At 48.9% G+C, this 13,259-nt stretch overlaps 1 protein-coding gene across 5 annotated transcripts in view; it reads left to right on the top strand.

Moving 5' to 3' along the window:
* The window catches only part of MDGA1 (MAM domain containing glycosylphosphatidylinositol anchor 1), a 424,007-nt gene that overhangs the window by 191,220 nt on the left and 219,528 nt on the right, over positions 1-13,259 (top strand). For all 5 annotated transcript variants that reach the window (XM_040351805.1, XM_040351804.1, XM_040351807.1 and 2 more), the window contains exons 2-3: positions 10,786-10,925; positions 12,281-12,455. In XM_040351805.1, coding sequence (XP_040207739.1) covers positions 10,786-10,925; positions 12,281-12,455 — 315 coding nt within the window. The remainder of the gene's footprint in view (positions 1-10,785; positions 10,926-12,280; positions 12,456-13,259) is intronic.

Here is a 13,259-nt window from a genome sequence, read left to right as displayed (position 1 = left end):
GAAAATTAGGAGGTGGTGGCAATGGAAGAGAAACCAATGGGCAATGGAAGAGTAAAAAATGGGCAATAATGGCAAAAGAAGAGTAACCAACGGGCAATAATAGCAAAAGAAGAGTAACCAATGGGCAATAATAGCGATAGAAGAGTAACCAATGGGAAAAAATACAATGCAGGTATTGCTGATGGGAAAGAATGGCAATACAAGAGCAATAAATGAGTAATAAGGGCAATACGAGAATGACCAATAGGCAAAAATGGCAAAGCAAGAAAAACTAATGGAAATAATGGCAATGCAAGAATAACCAATAAGCAATCATGCTTATCAACAATGGCCAAAAAAGGCAATACAAGAGTAATCATTGGGCAATAATGGCAATGCAAGATTACCAATGGGCAATTATGACAATACAAGTCTAACCAATGGGCAATGATGGTGATACAAGAACAACAAATGGGCAATGGTGGCAATGCATGGAGAAAAATGGGCATTGGTGGCAATAAAAGAGAAATTTGTGGGCAGTGGTGGCAATGCACAAGCAATAAAGAAACCGTAGTGGCAATACACGATCCGGATCAACAAACAACAACGGTAGAAATACCCAGGCAACAGTTGGGTGTGGGTGGCAATGTTGCATCTCCAACCCCCTTATTTATACCCCACATCAGGGCTTTTTTTCAGGGGAACTTGGGGGAACTCAGTTCCGCCACCTTTGGCTCAGACCCTTTGGTGCCTGCTCACCACAATCACTTGTAAACACAGAAGTCTGGTTTCTGTGTTTACAAGTGACAGCTCTGCACTCTGTGTGTAACCCCCTGAACTCTGCACTCTGTATGTAATGCAATCCTGGTATTTAATGCCCCTTTAAGACCCTTCTACCGTTTTTGAAATCTGAACGGGGTCACGGTTGAGTTCCTGCACCTATTTTCTGAGAAAAAAAGCTCTGCCCCACATACTCCAGTTTAAGATGGCCTCCTGCACCCCCCTCTGGAATAGTAATACTGGCATAACTAATCTTTAAATGTAATAGCTTGCAAGCTTGACCTGGCAACCCAGTGCCTCCCTGGTTAACCCAGATGCTCCATGGTCATCGTATTTGGTTACATTAGTGTCACCAGCACTGTTCAGAACCGGCATCCCTGCAGGTTCCTTATCACCACCCCACCTCCTGCCTGCCCTTTGGACTATTTATAATTTTGACACCCTCAGACCCCCTCTCTATGTCCAAGCCCACTACCCTTACCTCAACATCCCACCCATTTTCTTGCTGATCAGCCACTCCCACTGCCAGCCTGATACCAACCAGGGCTGTCTTAATGAGAGGGCACACCTGGGCACTGCCCAGGGGCCCCAGCTGCATGGGGGCCCCTGTTTTCTCCCCAAAGCAGCTGGTCCTTGAGCCCACGCTGCCCCAAAATTGGGGGGGGCCCCCCATGATGGCACTGAGAGTGATAGATACACAGGGGAGGCAGTCTGCCTCCTACCTACTTGATGTCTGTTTACCTGCACTGTCACCATTGTAGGGGCCCCAGAGCAATACTTTGCCCAGGGGCCCATGATGCTATTAAGACGGCCCTGATCCCAACTTTGTAAGGCACTCAGGAACAGGCGGATGGGAATTTGGCATCGTGCCTCCCTCCACTGCCGCTTACTCATTTCAACAGTTGGGGAAAAAAAGGGAGTGAATCCTTTCCGCCACCTTTTTGGTTTAATAAACATTTTTGCTGCCAGAGATAGAAAAGAAAAAAAAATAACACATCCACATCAAAAGTAAAGTAAAACAACATTGATGGAGCGGAGCTGCGGGTCAGGCGAGGGTTTGATAATGAGCAGTTTAGTGACAGGTGTGCGTCTCTGGGTACAGATATGTGAGGGGGGTGGGGGGGCGGTATGTACGCGGCTCGGATAATAATAACGCGGCCTGTTTATATAACACAAACTGCAGCTCTAACTGGCAGGATGAAAGGGCTCGATCCCCAGGCACCGACTCTCCTGACTGTCAGGCGGGATGCTGTGTGAGTGATGCTTCGTCTAGCGATGTTTCACCGCCATGAATTATTAACGTGTATTTCCAGTGTCTGCCGCGTCTTCCCCACCTGGGCTCCCTGCTTGATGTGTGCAGAGATAGTCAACATTGGCCCAATATACCGTATTTATCGGGGTATAGCGCGCTCCCGCATATAGCGCGCACCCCTAAAGTTGCCCCTAATTCCTGTGGAAAAAAGTTTTTTTGTACTTACAGTTTTGGTGTCTTGCGCGGCGTCCATCGGCGGCCTCGTCGGGTCCGGCGTCCGTCTGCGGCTTCAGGTGTCCTCTTCTTCGGGTCCGGCGTCCTTCTGCGGCGTCCTCGCGTCCTCCCCGCTCGTTTCCCGCGCCGAGTTTGAATACTGCGCCGACATATACAGAGCGCAGTACACTCGTGTATTGTCGGGCAGGCTCGGCTACTCTCGCGCTGACGTCCTGTACGTCCAGGACGTCAGCGCGAGAGGACCCGAGACTGGCCGACTATACCCGAGTGTACTGCGCTCTGTATATGTCGGCGCAGTATTCAAACTCGGCGCGGGAAAGCGGGTATCGGCGTATACCGCGCACCCACGATTTTGCCCTGATTTTCAGGGCAAAAAAGTGCGCGGTATACGCCGATAAATGCGGTATTTATTACCTCTACTGGGGCAAAGGACATGGACTTATCAAAGGACCGCCATGGGGGTTCATACCTGTAATCAGCGGCGTTGCTAGGTCTGCAAAAGATCTGGGGCTAGAGCCCATAGCAGCAGCGGTCACCAACCTTTTGCAGGCCCACGGGGGAGGGGGGGGGGCACTGGTAAGCAATTTTTTCATGGTCAATGGCTGATGTTGGCGCTTCAATCATCATGGCAAGGGTGATTGAAGCGCAATGGCCCGGATTCACAAAGCACTTGCGCCAAGGTATCTCGAGATACGCCGCGTAAGTGCAAATATGCACCGTCGTATCTATGCGCCGTGCCCACAAAACTAGATACGCCTGAAAATAGGCTTTATCCGACTGACGTAACTTGCCTTCGCCGGGGTAGAGTGGGCGCATATTTACGCTGGACATATTTGGCGCTCCCATTGATTTTCTATTCACATATGCAAATGAGGGAGATACGCCGATTCACGAACATACGTCCGTCCGACGCAGTGGGCGTAAAGTCATACGTCCGGTGCAAAGTTATGCCCCATAAAGGAGGTGTAACTCAGCAGCATCCATGCAAAGGGAACACAAGCCGGCGTATTTTACTTAGTTTACGTTGGACGTGAATATGACTAGGCGTAGGTTACGTTCCCGCCGTAGGCAGTAATCCGAGGTATCTTAGGCCGTTGTTCCGACGTGATTGTGAGCATGCGCACTGAGATGCGCCCACGGGACGGCGCATGCGCAGTTGACGATACGTATCTCTCTGGCGCTCGGCCCATCATTTGCATGGGGTCATGCCTCATTAGCATGGCTCACGCCCACTTCCACTTACGCCGACTTACGCCTGAGAAACCCAGAGCAGATTTGGGAGGAAGTGCTTTGTGAATTCAGTGCTTGCCTCTCTGCGCTGCGTCGGTGTAGCGTAAAGGAGATACGCTACGGCGGCATAAATATGCGCCAGTGTCTGTGAATCCGGGCCATTGTTTCTATTGTTTCTATTGTCTACAATGGGCACAGTGAGGCTGAAAAATGGGCACAGTGAGGCTGCAGATGGGCACAGTCAGGCTGCAAATGGGCACAGTGAGGATGCAAATGGACACAGATGGGCACAGTGGGGCTGCAAATCATTGGTACAGTGAGGCTGCAGATGGGCACAGATGGGCGCAGTGAGGCTGCAGATGGGCATTGTGTACCCTAGGCTTATACTCGAGTCAATATACGTTTTCCCATTTTTGTTTTGTGTTAAAATTGGGTGCCTCGGCTTATATTCGGGTCTGATTATACTCCCGTATATACGGTACTTACTTCCATTAGTCCAATATGCAACAATGTAACTATCTAGAAACGTCTGTACCCGGAATTCACACCAACGATTGGCTTTGCTGATTTATAGCCCATGTCTGGTTTTCCTGATCTCCCAACAAACAGAAAACAATGTAACCACAGACCTTGAGAACTTTGTTAAAAAACCAACAGAAGTAATTTTATTAAAAGTAACATCTCTCTGCGCGGCGCAGGCCGGGAGGTTAAGTGATTCCCTTTGTTGGCTGAACACTCCGCTAGTACAATGTCCCATTAGATCCGTCTTCTCCTCCTCACAACCGTCCCTAATTGTGGCACTTTCAGCGCGCTTTCTATAATTTCCCCGGGAAAAGCTCGGAAGCGGTCACATCAATTCTCCCCATTATAATATCAGAGGGAGATTAAATCGATGGAAAGCGATGGAGCCGTCGCAGGACCACTTTGTGTCACGCCGCCGAAGCGCGGACCGGCGACACGCCTCGTCATTAGGGCGAAGGAAAAAGGTTCTGTTTAGTTGTAACCCTTTATATAGAGGAAATCGATGGCACCTGATGGAGAAGGTGGTTAGCCGTAATTACCAAGCTCATCCGAAATTAACGCCTTTGTGATCAGAAGGAGCGGATCTCTTTATTTCCACCTCCCACCGAGTTTCGTCTCCGCAGAGTCGCTACGTTGGAATTGACAACGTTTTAAAGCACTGAAGTTGCGTCCGAGTTTATTAGAAAGTTTCGCATACAGGAACTATTAAAATGAAAGTTTATCTAAGGCGACTTTCACACTTGGGATCCGACTTGTGAGACATTTATTAACCCTTTCATGACTAAGCCTATTTCTGACATTTGGGCCCAGATTCTGGTAGATGGGCGTAAAACTGCGGCGCCGCAAGTTTTACAGGCAAGTGCTTTATTCACAAAGAACTTGCCTGTAAAGTTGCGGCGGCGTAGCGTAAATCCCCCGGCGCAAGCCCGCCTAATTCAAATGATCCGGGTAGGGGGCGTAGAGCATTTAAATTTAGGCGCGTTCCCGCGCCGAACATACTGCGCATGCGCCGTCCCTAAAATTTCCCGACGTGCATTGCGCTAAATGACGTCGCAAGGATGTCATTGGTTTCGACGTGAACGTAAATGGCATCCAGCCCCATTCACGGACGACTTACGCAAATGATGTACATTTTAAAATTTTAAATTTCGACGCGGGAACGACGGCCATACTTAACATTGGTTGGGCCTCATATAGCAGGAGCAACTTTACGCGTCGCAAATCTAACGTAAACGTCGTAACTTCACTGCGTCGACCGCGCGTACGTTCAGGAATTCGCGTATTTTGCTAATTTGCATACTTGACGGGGAAAACGACGGAGGCGACACATAGCGGCGGAAAAAAAAATGCATTTAGGATTCGACAGCGTAAGAGCCTTACGCCTGTCGGATCTAATGGTTATCTATGCGTAACTGATTCTAAGAATCAGTCGCATAGATACGACGGGCAAGATTAGGACTTACGACGGCGTACATTGTGTTGCGCCGTCGTAAGCCCTTTCAGAATCTGGGCCTTGGTGTTTTATAAGTTAAAATCAGTGGCCTGGATTCAAGAAGCAATTGCGCCTGTGTAACCTATGTAACCATAGGTTACACAGCGCAATTGCTTACTTGCCCCGGCGTAACGAATGCTCCTGATTCAGGAACCTCGTTACGCCGACTGCAGCCTAAGATATGCGCGGCATAAGGCTCTTATGCCCGCATATCTTAGGCTGCATTCTTGCGATGGCCGCTAGGTGGCGTTCCCGCCGTGCTCAGCGTAAAGTATGCAAATTGCATACTAACGCCGATTCACAACGTTGCGCGAGCCCTGCGTACGCAATTTACATAGTTTCCGTACGGCGGTTTTTGCGTAAGGCTGCCCCTGCTATTAGAAAGGGCAGCCAATGTTACGTATACCCGTCGTTCCCGCGTCGCAAAATTTGAAATTTACGTAGGTTGCGTAAGTGAATCGTGAATGGCGCTGGACGCCATTCACGTTCACTTTGAAGCAAATGACGTCCTTGCGACGTCATTTGCCGCAATGCACGTCGGGAAAGTTTCCCGACGGAGCCTGCGCTCTACGATCGGCGTGGGAACGCTCCTAATTTAAATGATTCCCGCCCCCTACGGGATCATTTAAATTGCGCGCGCTTGCGCCGGGCATTTTGCCGGCGAGCCTACACAATTTACGGAGCTACTGCTCCGTGAATCAAGGGCAGCGCAGCAAATTTGCGGGGGCGCAGGGCAAAAACGTTGCCCTGCGCCTCCGTAAAAAATGCGCAATTCTACCTGAATCCAGCCCAGTATTTTTTGCTAGAAAATTACTTAGAACCCCCAAACATTAAATATATATATATTTTAGCAGAGAATCTGGAGAATAAAATGGCAATTGTTGCAATATTTTATGTCACACCGTATTTGTGCAGCAGTCTTTTAACCACTTAAGGACCGCCTCCTGCACATATACTGTCGGCAGAATGGCACGGCTGGGCACAGGCATGTACAGGTACGTGCGCACCCGCGACCCGGTCCTAAGCTCTGTGACCGTGGCTGCGGGACCCGATCGCCGATGGAGTCCCGCAATCGGTCCACGGAGCTGAAGAACGGGGAGAGGTGAGTGTAAACACAGCTTCCCCGTTCTTCACTGTGGCGGCGTCATCGATCGTGTGTTCCCTGATATAGGGAACCACAATCAATGACATCACACCTACAGCCACACCCCCTACAGTTAGAAACACAAATGAGGTCACACTTAACCCCTTCAGCGCCCCCTTGTGGTTAACTCCCAAACTGCAATTGTCATTTTCACAGTAATCAGTGCATTTTAAATGCATTTTTTGCTGTGAAAATGACAATGGTCCCAAAAATGTGTCAAAATTGTCCGAAGTGTCCGCCATAATGTCGCAGTCATGAAAAAAATCACTGATCACCACCATTAGTAGTAAAAAAAAAATGTTTTTTTATAAAAATGCAATAAAACTATCCCCTATTTTGTAAACGCTATACATTTTGCGCAAACCAATCGATAAACGCTTATTGTGAATTTTTTTTACCAAAAATATGTAGAAGAATACGTATCGGCCTAAACTGAGGAAAAAAAAATTTTTTATATGTTTTTGGGGGATATTTATTATAGCAAAAAGTAAAAAATATTGAATTTTTTTCAAAATTGTCGCTCTATTTTTGTTTATAGCGCAAAAAATAAAAACCGCAGAGGTGATCAAATACCACCAAAAGAAAGCTCTATTTGTGGGGAAAAAAGAACGCCAATTTTGTTTGGGAGCCACGTCGCCTGACCGCGCAATTGTCAGTTAAAGCGACGCAGTGGCGAATCGCAAAAACTGGACAGGTCCTTTACCTGCCTAAAGGTCCGGGTCTTAAGTAGTTATACACAATTTGTGTGGAAAAAGACACTTTCATGAATTTTACAGTAACAGTAAAGTTAGCCTAATTTTTTGTGTAATGTGAAAGATAATGTTACGTCGAGTAAATAGATACCAAACACGTCACGCTTTAAAATTGCGCACACTCGTGGAATGGCGACAAACTACGGTACCTAAAAATCACCATAGGCGGTGCTTTAAAACATTTTTTTTACGGTTACCAGGTTAGAGTTACAGAGGAGGTCTAGGGCTAGAATTATTGCTCTCACTCTGACGATCGCGGCGATACCTCACATGTGTGATTTGAACACCGTTTACATATGCGGGCGTGACTTCCGTATGCGTTCTCTTTGCTGCACGAGCTCTCGGGGGCGATTTATTGCTTTAAACATGTTTTGTATTATTATTTATTTCATTTGTTTTTATTATTTTACCTTGTGTTTAAAAAAATAAAAATTCTGATCCCTTTTATTGCTGTCACAATGAATGTAAACATCCCTTGTGACAGTAATAGGTGGTGACAGGTACTCTTTATGGAGGGATCGGGGGTCTAAAAGACCCCAAATCCTTCCTTTACACTTCAAAGTATTCAGATCGCAAAAAACGGCGATTCTGAATACTGTACATTTTGGAAAAACCGGCGCCAGTGGCAGCCGAGTAAACCAGAAGTGACGTTGTGACCTCGCTTCCATGTTTACATACAGGAGACTGGAAGGAAGCCGTTTCTGGCTTTGTTCCAGTCTTTGTCTAGACACCGGAAAAGGCGGATCGTGGATCGGGTCTCCCAATGGGACGGGAGGCCCGGTAAGAGCGGCAAAAGGCAGTGGGAGGCGGGGGATGTCCCTTCCCGCTCCTCTGGGATAAGAACCGAAAGTCTTTTAGCCGCATCAGTTGTTATCCCTGGAAAGCCGATCGCCCGCTCTAAACAACGGTACCAGGATGATGCCTGCAGCTGAATATAATCCTGGTATAACCCCTTAAACCTGACAGCTCTTTTATAACCGAGGGCGGGGTCACACGTCATGGGTGGCCCCGCCCTCGGTTATAAAAGAGCTGTCAGATGGCTCGTGCGGTATCATTCGTAGTGGTGGGTACGGGATCGTAGAAGGATTAGGGCGCTGGATTTTCTTTTTTATTAAAGGACTTGTCCCAACTTTGTGTGTGTGTTTTTTGTTTTGTTTTCTGCTTTTTTCTCACTTTTTTGGGTGAAATGGTAGGGGTACAATGTACCCCATTACCAATTCACATAGGGGGGGGCCAGGATCTGGGAGTCCCCTTGTTAAAGGAGGCTTCCAGATTCCGATAAGCCCCCCAACCGCAGACCCCCACAACCACCGGGCAAGGGTTGTGGGAATGAGGCCCTTGTCATCCTCCCGATGTTGAGGCATGTGGCTTGGTACGGTTCAGGAGGGGGGAGGCGCTCTCTCTTCCCCCTTCTTTTCCTGCGGCCTGCCAGGTTGCGTGCTCGGATAAGGGTCTGGTGTGGATATTTGGTGGGAACCCCACGCCATTTCTTTTTTTAATTTGGCGCAGGGTTCCCCTTAATATCCATACCAGACCTGAAGGGCTTGATAATGGAATTTGGGGGGACCCCCGCACATTTTTTTTTTCAATGACTTTACATGACTTTTATCTGTATTGCCGGGACCCGACAATTCATTATAGCTGCGAGTAGTTTTAAATTACTTTTGAAATGTCATTTTGTGCAGGGACTGTTATAAACACGGGAAACATGCGCTACTTTACAGGAATATTATAGACACCCCCCAGGTACGAAATGTAAAGGAATATTCCACTTTTATTTTTTCACATTAAGCATTATTAAAATCACTTCTCCCGAAAAAAATTCAGTTTTTAAAACTTTTTTTGCACTGATACATGTCCCCTGGGGCAGGACCTGGGTCCCCAAACACTTTTTATGACAATAACTTTGTCATGGATATGCAATAAAGTCTGCATCTTACCTGATCTCCATGTGTTCGTTAGAGGCCTGACCCTCCTTCTGACTGTCTTTTATCACCTTCCTCCCTGCATTGCTCCACCCTTGGCCATCCCAGGAAGCCTATATTAACCATTGCACTGCTAGTCTGCTTTGCTGTTCAACCAGTGTTGTTTGCTTAAGTTCCTGTCTGCAGTGTGCCACGATTACCTCTCTGTGTACCGTTTTTGGCTCGTCCCTGACTTCTCCTGTTTGCCTATGATCTCGACCTTTTGCCTGTCCCTTGGTTACCCCTGTCTGCCTGTTGCCCCGACCTCGGCTTACCCATCACTACCGCTTGTCTGCTTGCTGCTTCCCCTCTCTCTCTGTGGAGTGTGACCTAGGGGATCCCAGGGGTCGCGACCTGGATCCAGCTGCGGCGAAGGCCATCCTTACCACTAGAGGCTCTGGTGAACACAAAGCTGGGTCTTAGACTCCGCGGCCTGGGCGATCTTGGGTTCACACTTCCTCTCTAATCGCAGCAGTTGGCCATAGGGTTCACTACCCTGCGGTGCACCCCTGACCCCAACGGGGTGCACTTGTCACCTGGCCACAGGTGATCTGACAAACTTGCATATTAACCTTTAAAATTAGCACTTTAGATTTCTCCAATAGACTTTTAAAGGGTGTTCCGCGTCTTTTCAAATTTGCTGCGAGCACCCCAAATTGTTCGCTGTTTTGCGAATGGGCGAACAGCCAATGTTCGAGTCAAACTCATGTTCGACTTGAACATAAAGCTCATCCCTATCGGTATGTGAATTTTCAGCCAGAGATTATCTTTCAGTCCAATTAGTTCCACTAGATTTTAGTTAGTGGTATCAGAGTAAAGGGGGCTGAATACAAATGTACCCAAAACTTTTCACATATTTATTTGTAAAAAAAAATAATTAAAACCATTTATCATTTTCCTTCCACTTCACAATTATGTGGCACTTTGTGTTGGTCTCTCACATGGGTCCCCAAACTTTTCAAAGGGCCACTTTATTGTCCTTCAGACTTTAGGAGGGCCGGATTGTGGCCAGTAGGGGCAGAAATGTCATGGGCCCAGCATCAGTGAGAATGAATATGGCCTCAGGTTTGGTGGTCAATAGGAGGAGGAGTATTCCCCCTATTAGTAGGAGGAATAGTATCCCATCATTGGTATCGGTGGAAGATATAGTGTCTTATAGTTTGTGTCAGTGGGAGGAATTGTGCCCCAAGGGCCTGATAAAGGCTAGCAAAGGGCCATATCTGGCCCTCGGGCCGCAGTTTGGAGACCCCTGGTCTATCACATAAAATCCCAATAAAATACATTTACGTTTTTGGTTGTAACATGACAAAATGTGGAAAATTTCAAGGGGTATGAATACTTTTTCAAGGCACTGTATCATATGGGATGTGGCCCCCCTGGTACTGGGGCCCCAGCTGTAGGACATAGACTGATCTCCTTCTCTCCTGTTTTCGCAGCTGCGGCTCAGGCTCAGATTATCCATGGCAGTCAGGCCTGTGTGGACAACAATGACAATGTGAGTGAACGGGTCTACACCATCCGAGAGGGCGACACGCTGGTGCTGCAGTGCCTGGTTAACGGACATCCCCGGCCGCAGGTATCGTGCTACATTGTTATCCATCTTATGTAATATTATTATTAGACTTCCCATAGGAAATATATTGCAAAGTCTTTGTGTGTCGCCATTTTGTTTGCCGCCATTATCAACTGCCAATTCAGAGTGGATCTGAGAGAAGAAAAATGGTCACGTGATCTCTCCTCCATGGTCTGATTGGGCTTCTTGCTGGATCAGGAGTTTCCCTGGCTTCAGGGGAGGGCTGGCAGCCTTAGGCCTGGGGGGCAAGTCCAGTCAAGTGGCCCATAGAGCGTGGAAAAGTGATGCCACATGTTGTGGATTGCCACCTGCCACACGCTGCAGATTGCCACCTGCCACATGTTGTTGATTGCCACCTGCCACACGTTGCGGATGGTCAAGTGGCCACGCCACGTTGCGGATTTGCAACAGATTTTGTCACTTGCTGTGTCCCACAATAAAGACAGGCAGCATAGAGATGTTGTAATCTCTCTGCTGCCTGCAGCTGCAGTGCAAAGTGAGGGCAGAACTGTCCTGATGCAGGGCGGGCAGTGAAAGATGACATAATCTCTCTGCTCCCCTGCCTCTCACTCACTGATTGACACCCCCCCCTCTCAGTGTCCTCTTCGCCCGCTCCTGTCACCACTAACAGCAAGCAGCGGCGCCGCTTACTCGCTGACTGCTCCCCCCAGACCCCCCCCGCTAGTGTCCACTCAGGCAGCCCGGCAGTGTCCTCTCCGCCCATTCCTGTCACCACCAATAGCGAGCAGCGGCGCCGGGCTCCTCACAGGCAGCGGCGCCGCTCACTCGCTGACTGCTCCCCCCTAGACCACCCGCTAGTGTCCACTCAGGCAGCCCGGCAGTGTCCTCTCTGCCCGTTCCTTCCTATCACGGTGTCACCAATAGCGAGCAGCGGCGCCGGGCTCCTCACAGGCAGCGGCGCCGCTCACTCGCTGACTGCTTCATCCCACCCCCCACCGCTCTCAATGTCCTCTCCCTCTCCGCCCGCTCCTGTCACCAATAACAGCGAGCAGCGGCGCCGCTCACTCGCAAACTGCTCCCACCCCCGCTAGTGTCCACTTAGGCAGCCTGGCACCACGCTCCTCACAGCCCGCGGAACGGGCTGCCGGGCGTCAGTATGCCGCCTCACTAAAAGTGCCGCCTGGTACCCATGGTACCACCCGGTCCCATCATAGGGCCGGCCCTGGAAATGTATAATAATAATAGTGTGTGACTGTGGGGGACATTAGAGTGTAAGCTCCTCTGGTGCAGAGACAGATATGGCCACTCTGTATTTTGGTGCTGTACGAATGCACAAAAAATCAATAATTCATATACAATTCATTTAATGTGGAGCTCTTTCTCTTTGTTTTTTCCAGGTGCGGTGGACAAAAACAGCAGGCAGCGCCTCGGAAAAGTTCCAGGAGACCTCCATCTACAACGAGACCCTGCGCATAGAGAAGGTTCAGAGGATGCAGGGTGGCCGATACTATTGTAAAGCCGACAATGGGGTTGGGGTCCCGGCCATCAAGTCCATTCGAGTAGATGTGCAGTGTAAGTCATTTTTAAAGGCAGCCCAGAAATTCCCACAGTTCTATTGTGTGGCCAGATCTCCCGGAACCTCGTCAGGTCCCAACGTGGTGGGCCGGCTTGTCCTGTAGAGCAAAGGAAAAGGGGGGAACGTCATACTTGGGTCGCTTCCAAAACCACTAAACTCCATGAGAGAGACCTCCATGTCTATAGACTAGATACTCTAATCTTATGGTACTTTACAAGGGCATGGAACGTGGTTGGGTGAAGAGAATAATATGATTAGTGCCAGTCTGATCACTTAGCGTCAAGGGATGCCATGCCTATTAAAGCTATTGGACAGCTATGCCCTCCAAGTATGATAAAGTGTCTCAATGTCTAAATATGAACCTAGAGGTGGCTCTTTAATTAGGCGACCGCCTAAGGCCTCGCACTCACAATGTATTGTTGCCTAAGGCCTAACTTTCCCAATGTATTACCCCAGTTTTGAGGGACAGAGGACCTTAGCGCTGCTGTGCTCAGGCAGCGTTAAGAGCCCTGACTCAGGAGCTGGGCCGCCAGCATCCCTAAGGCCCCATTTACCCCCGAGCATAGCGTTTTCAGCAGGGCTCAAGTCCTGCGGGAACGCGTGGGAACGGAGTTCCTGCACTTTTTTCACAGCAGGAACGCAGTTCCCTTTGCAGGACTAGAGCAGCCGAGCCGCCCGAGCCAATCCTTCACAAAGCGGCGATGCCCAGCTCGGGTCACTGTCAGGGGCAGGCAAACCTTAGTAATCCTTTATGTTACTGGCCGCTTCCTGTATATGGATTCAACGGGTAGTGTGCGAGT

The sequence above is a fragment of the Rana temporaria genome, chromosome 4, assembly GCF_905171775.1.
Source record: "Rana temporaria chromosome 4, aRanTem1.1, whole genome shotgun sequence".
NCBI lineage: Eukaryota > Metazoa > Chordata > Amphibia > Anura > Ranidae > Rana > Rana temporaria.
Note: the sequence above shows the minus strand (reverse complement) of the source record. Positions and strands in the feature narration are given on the sequence as shown.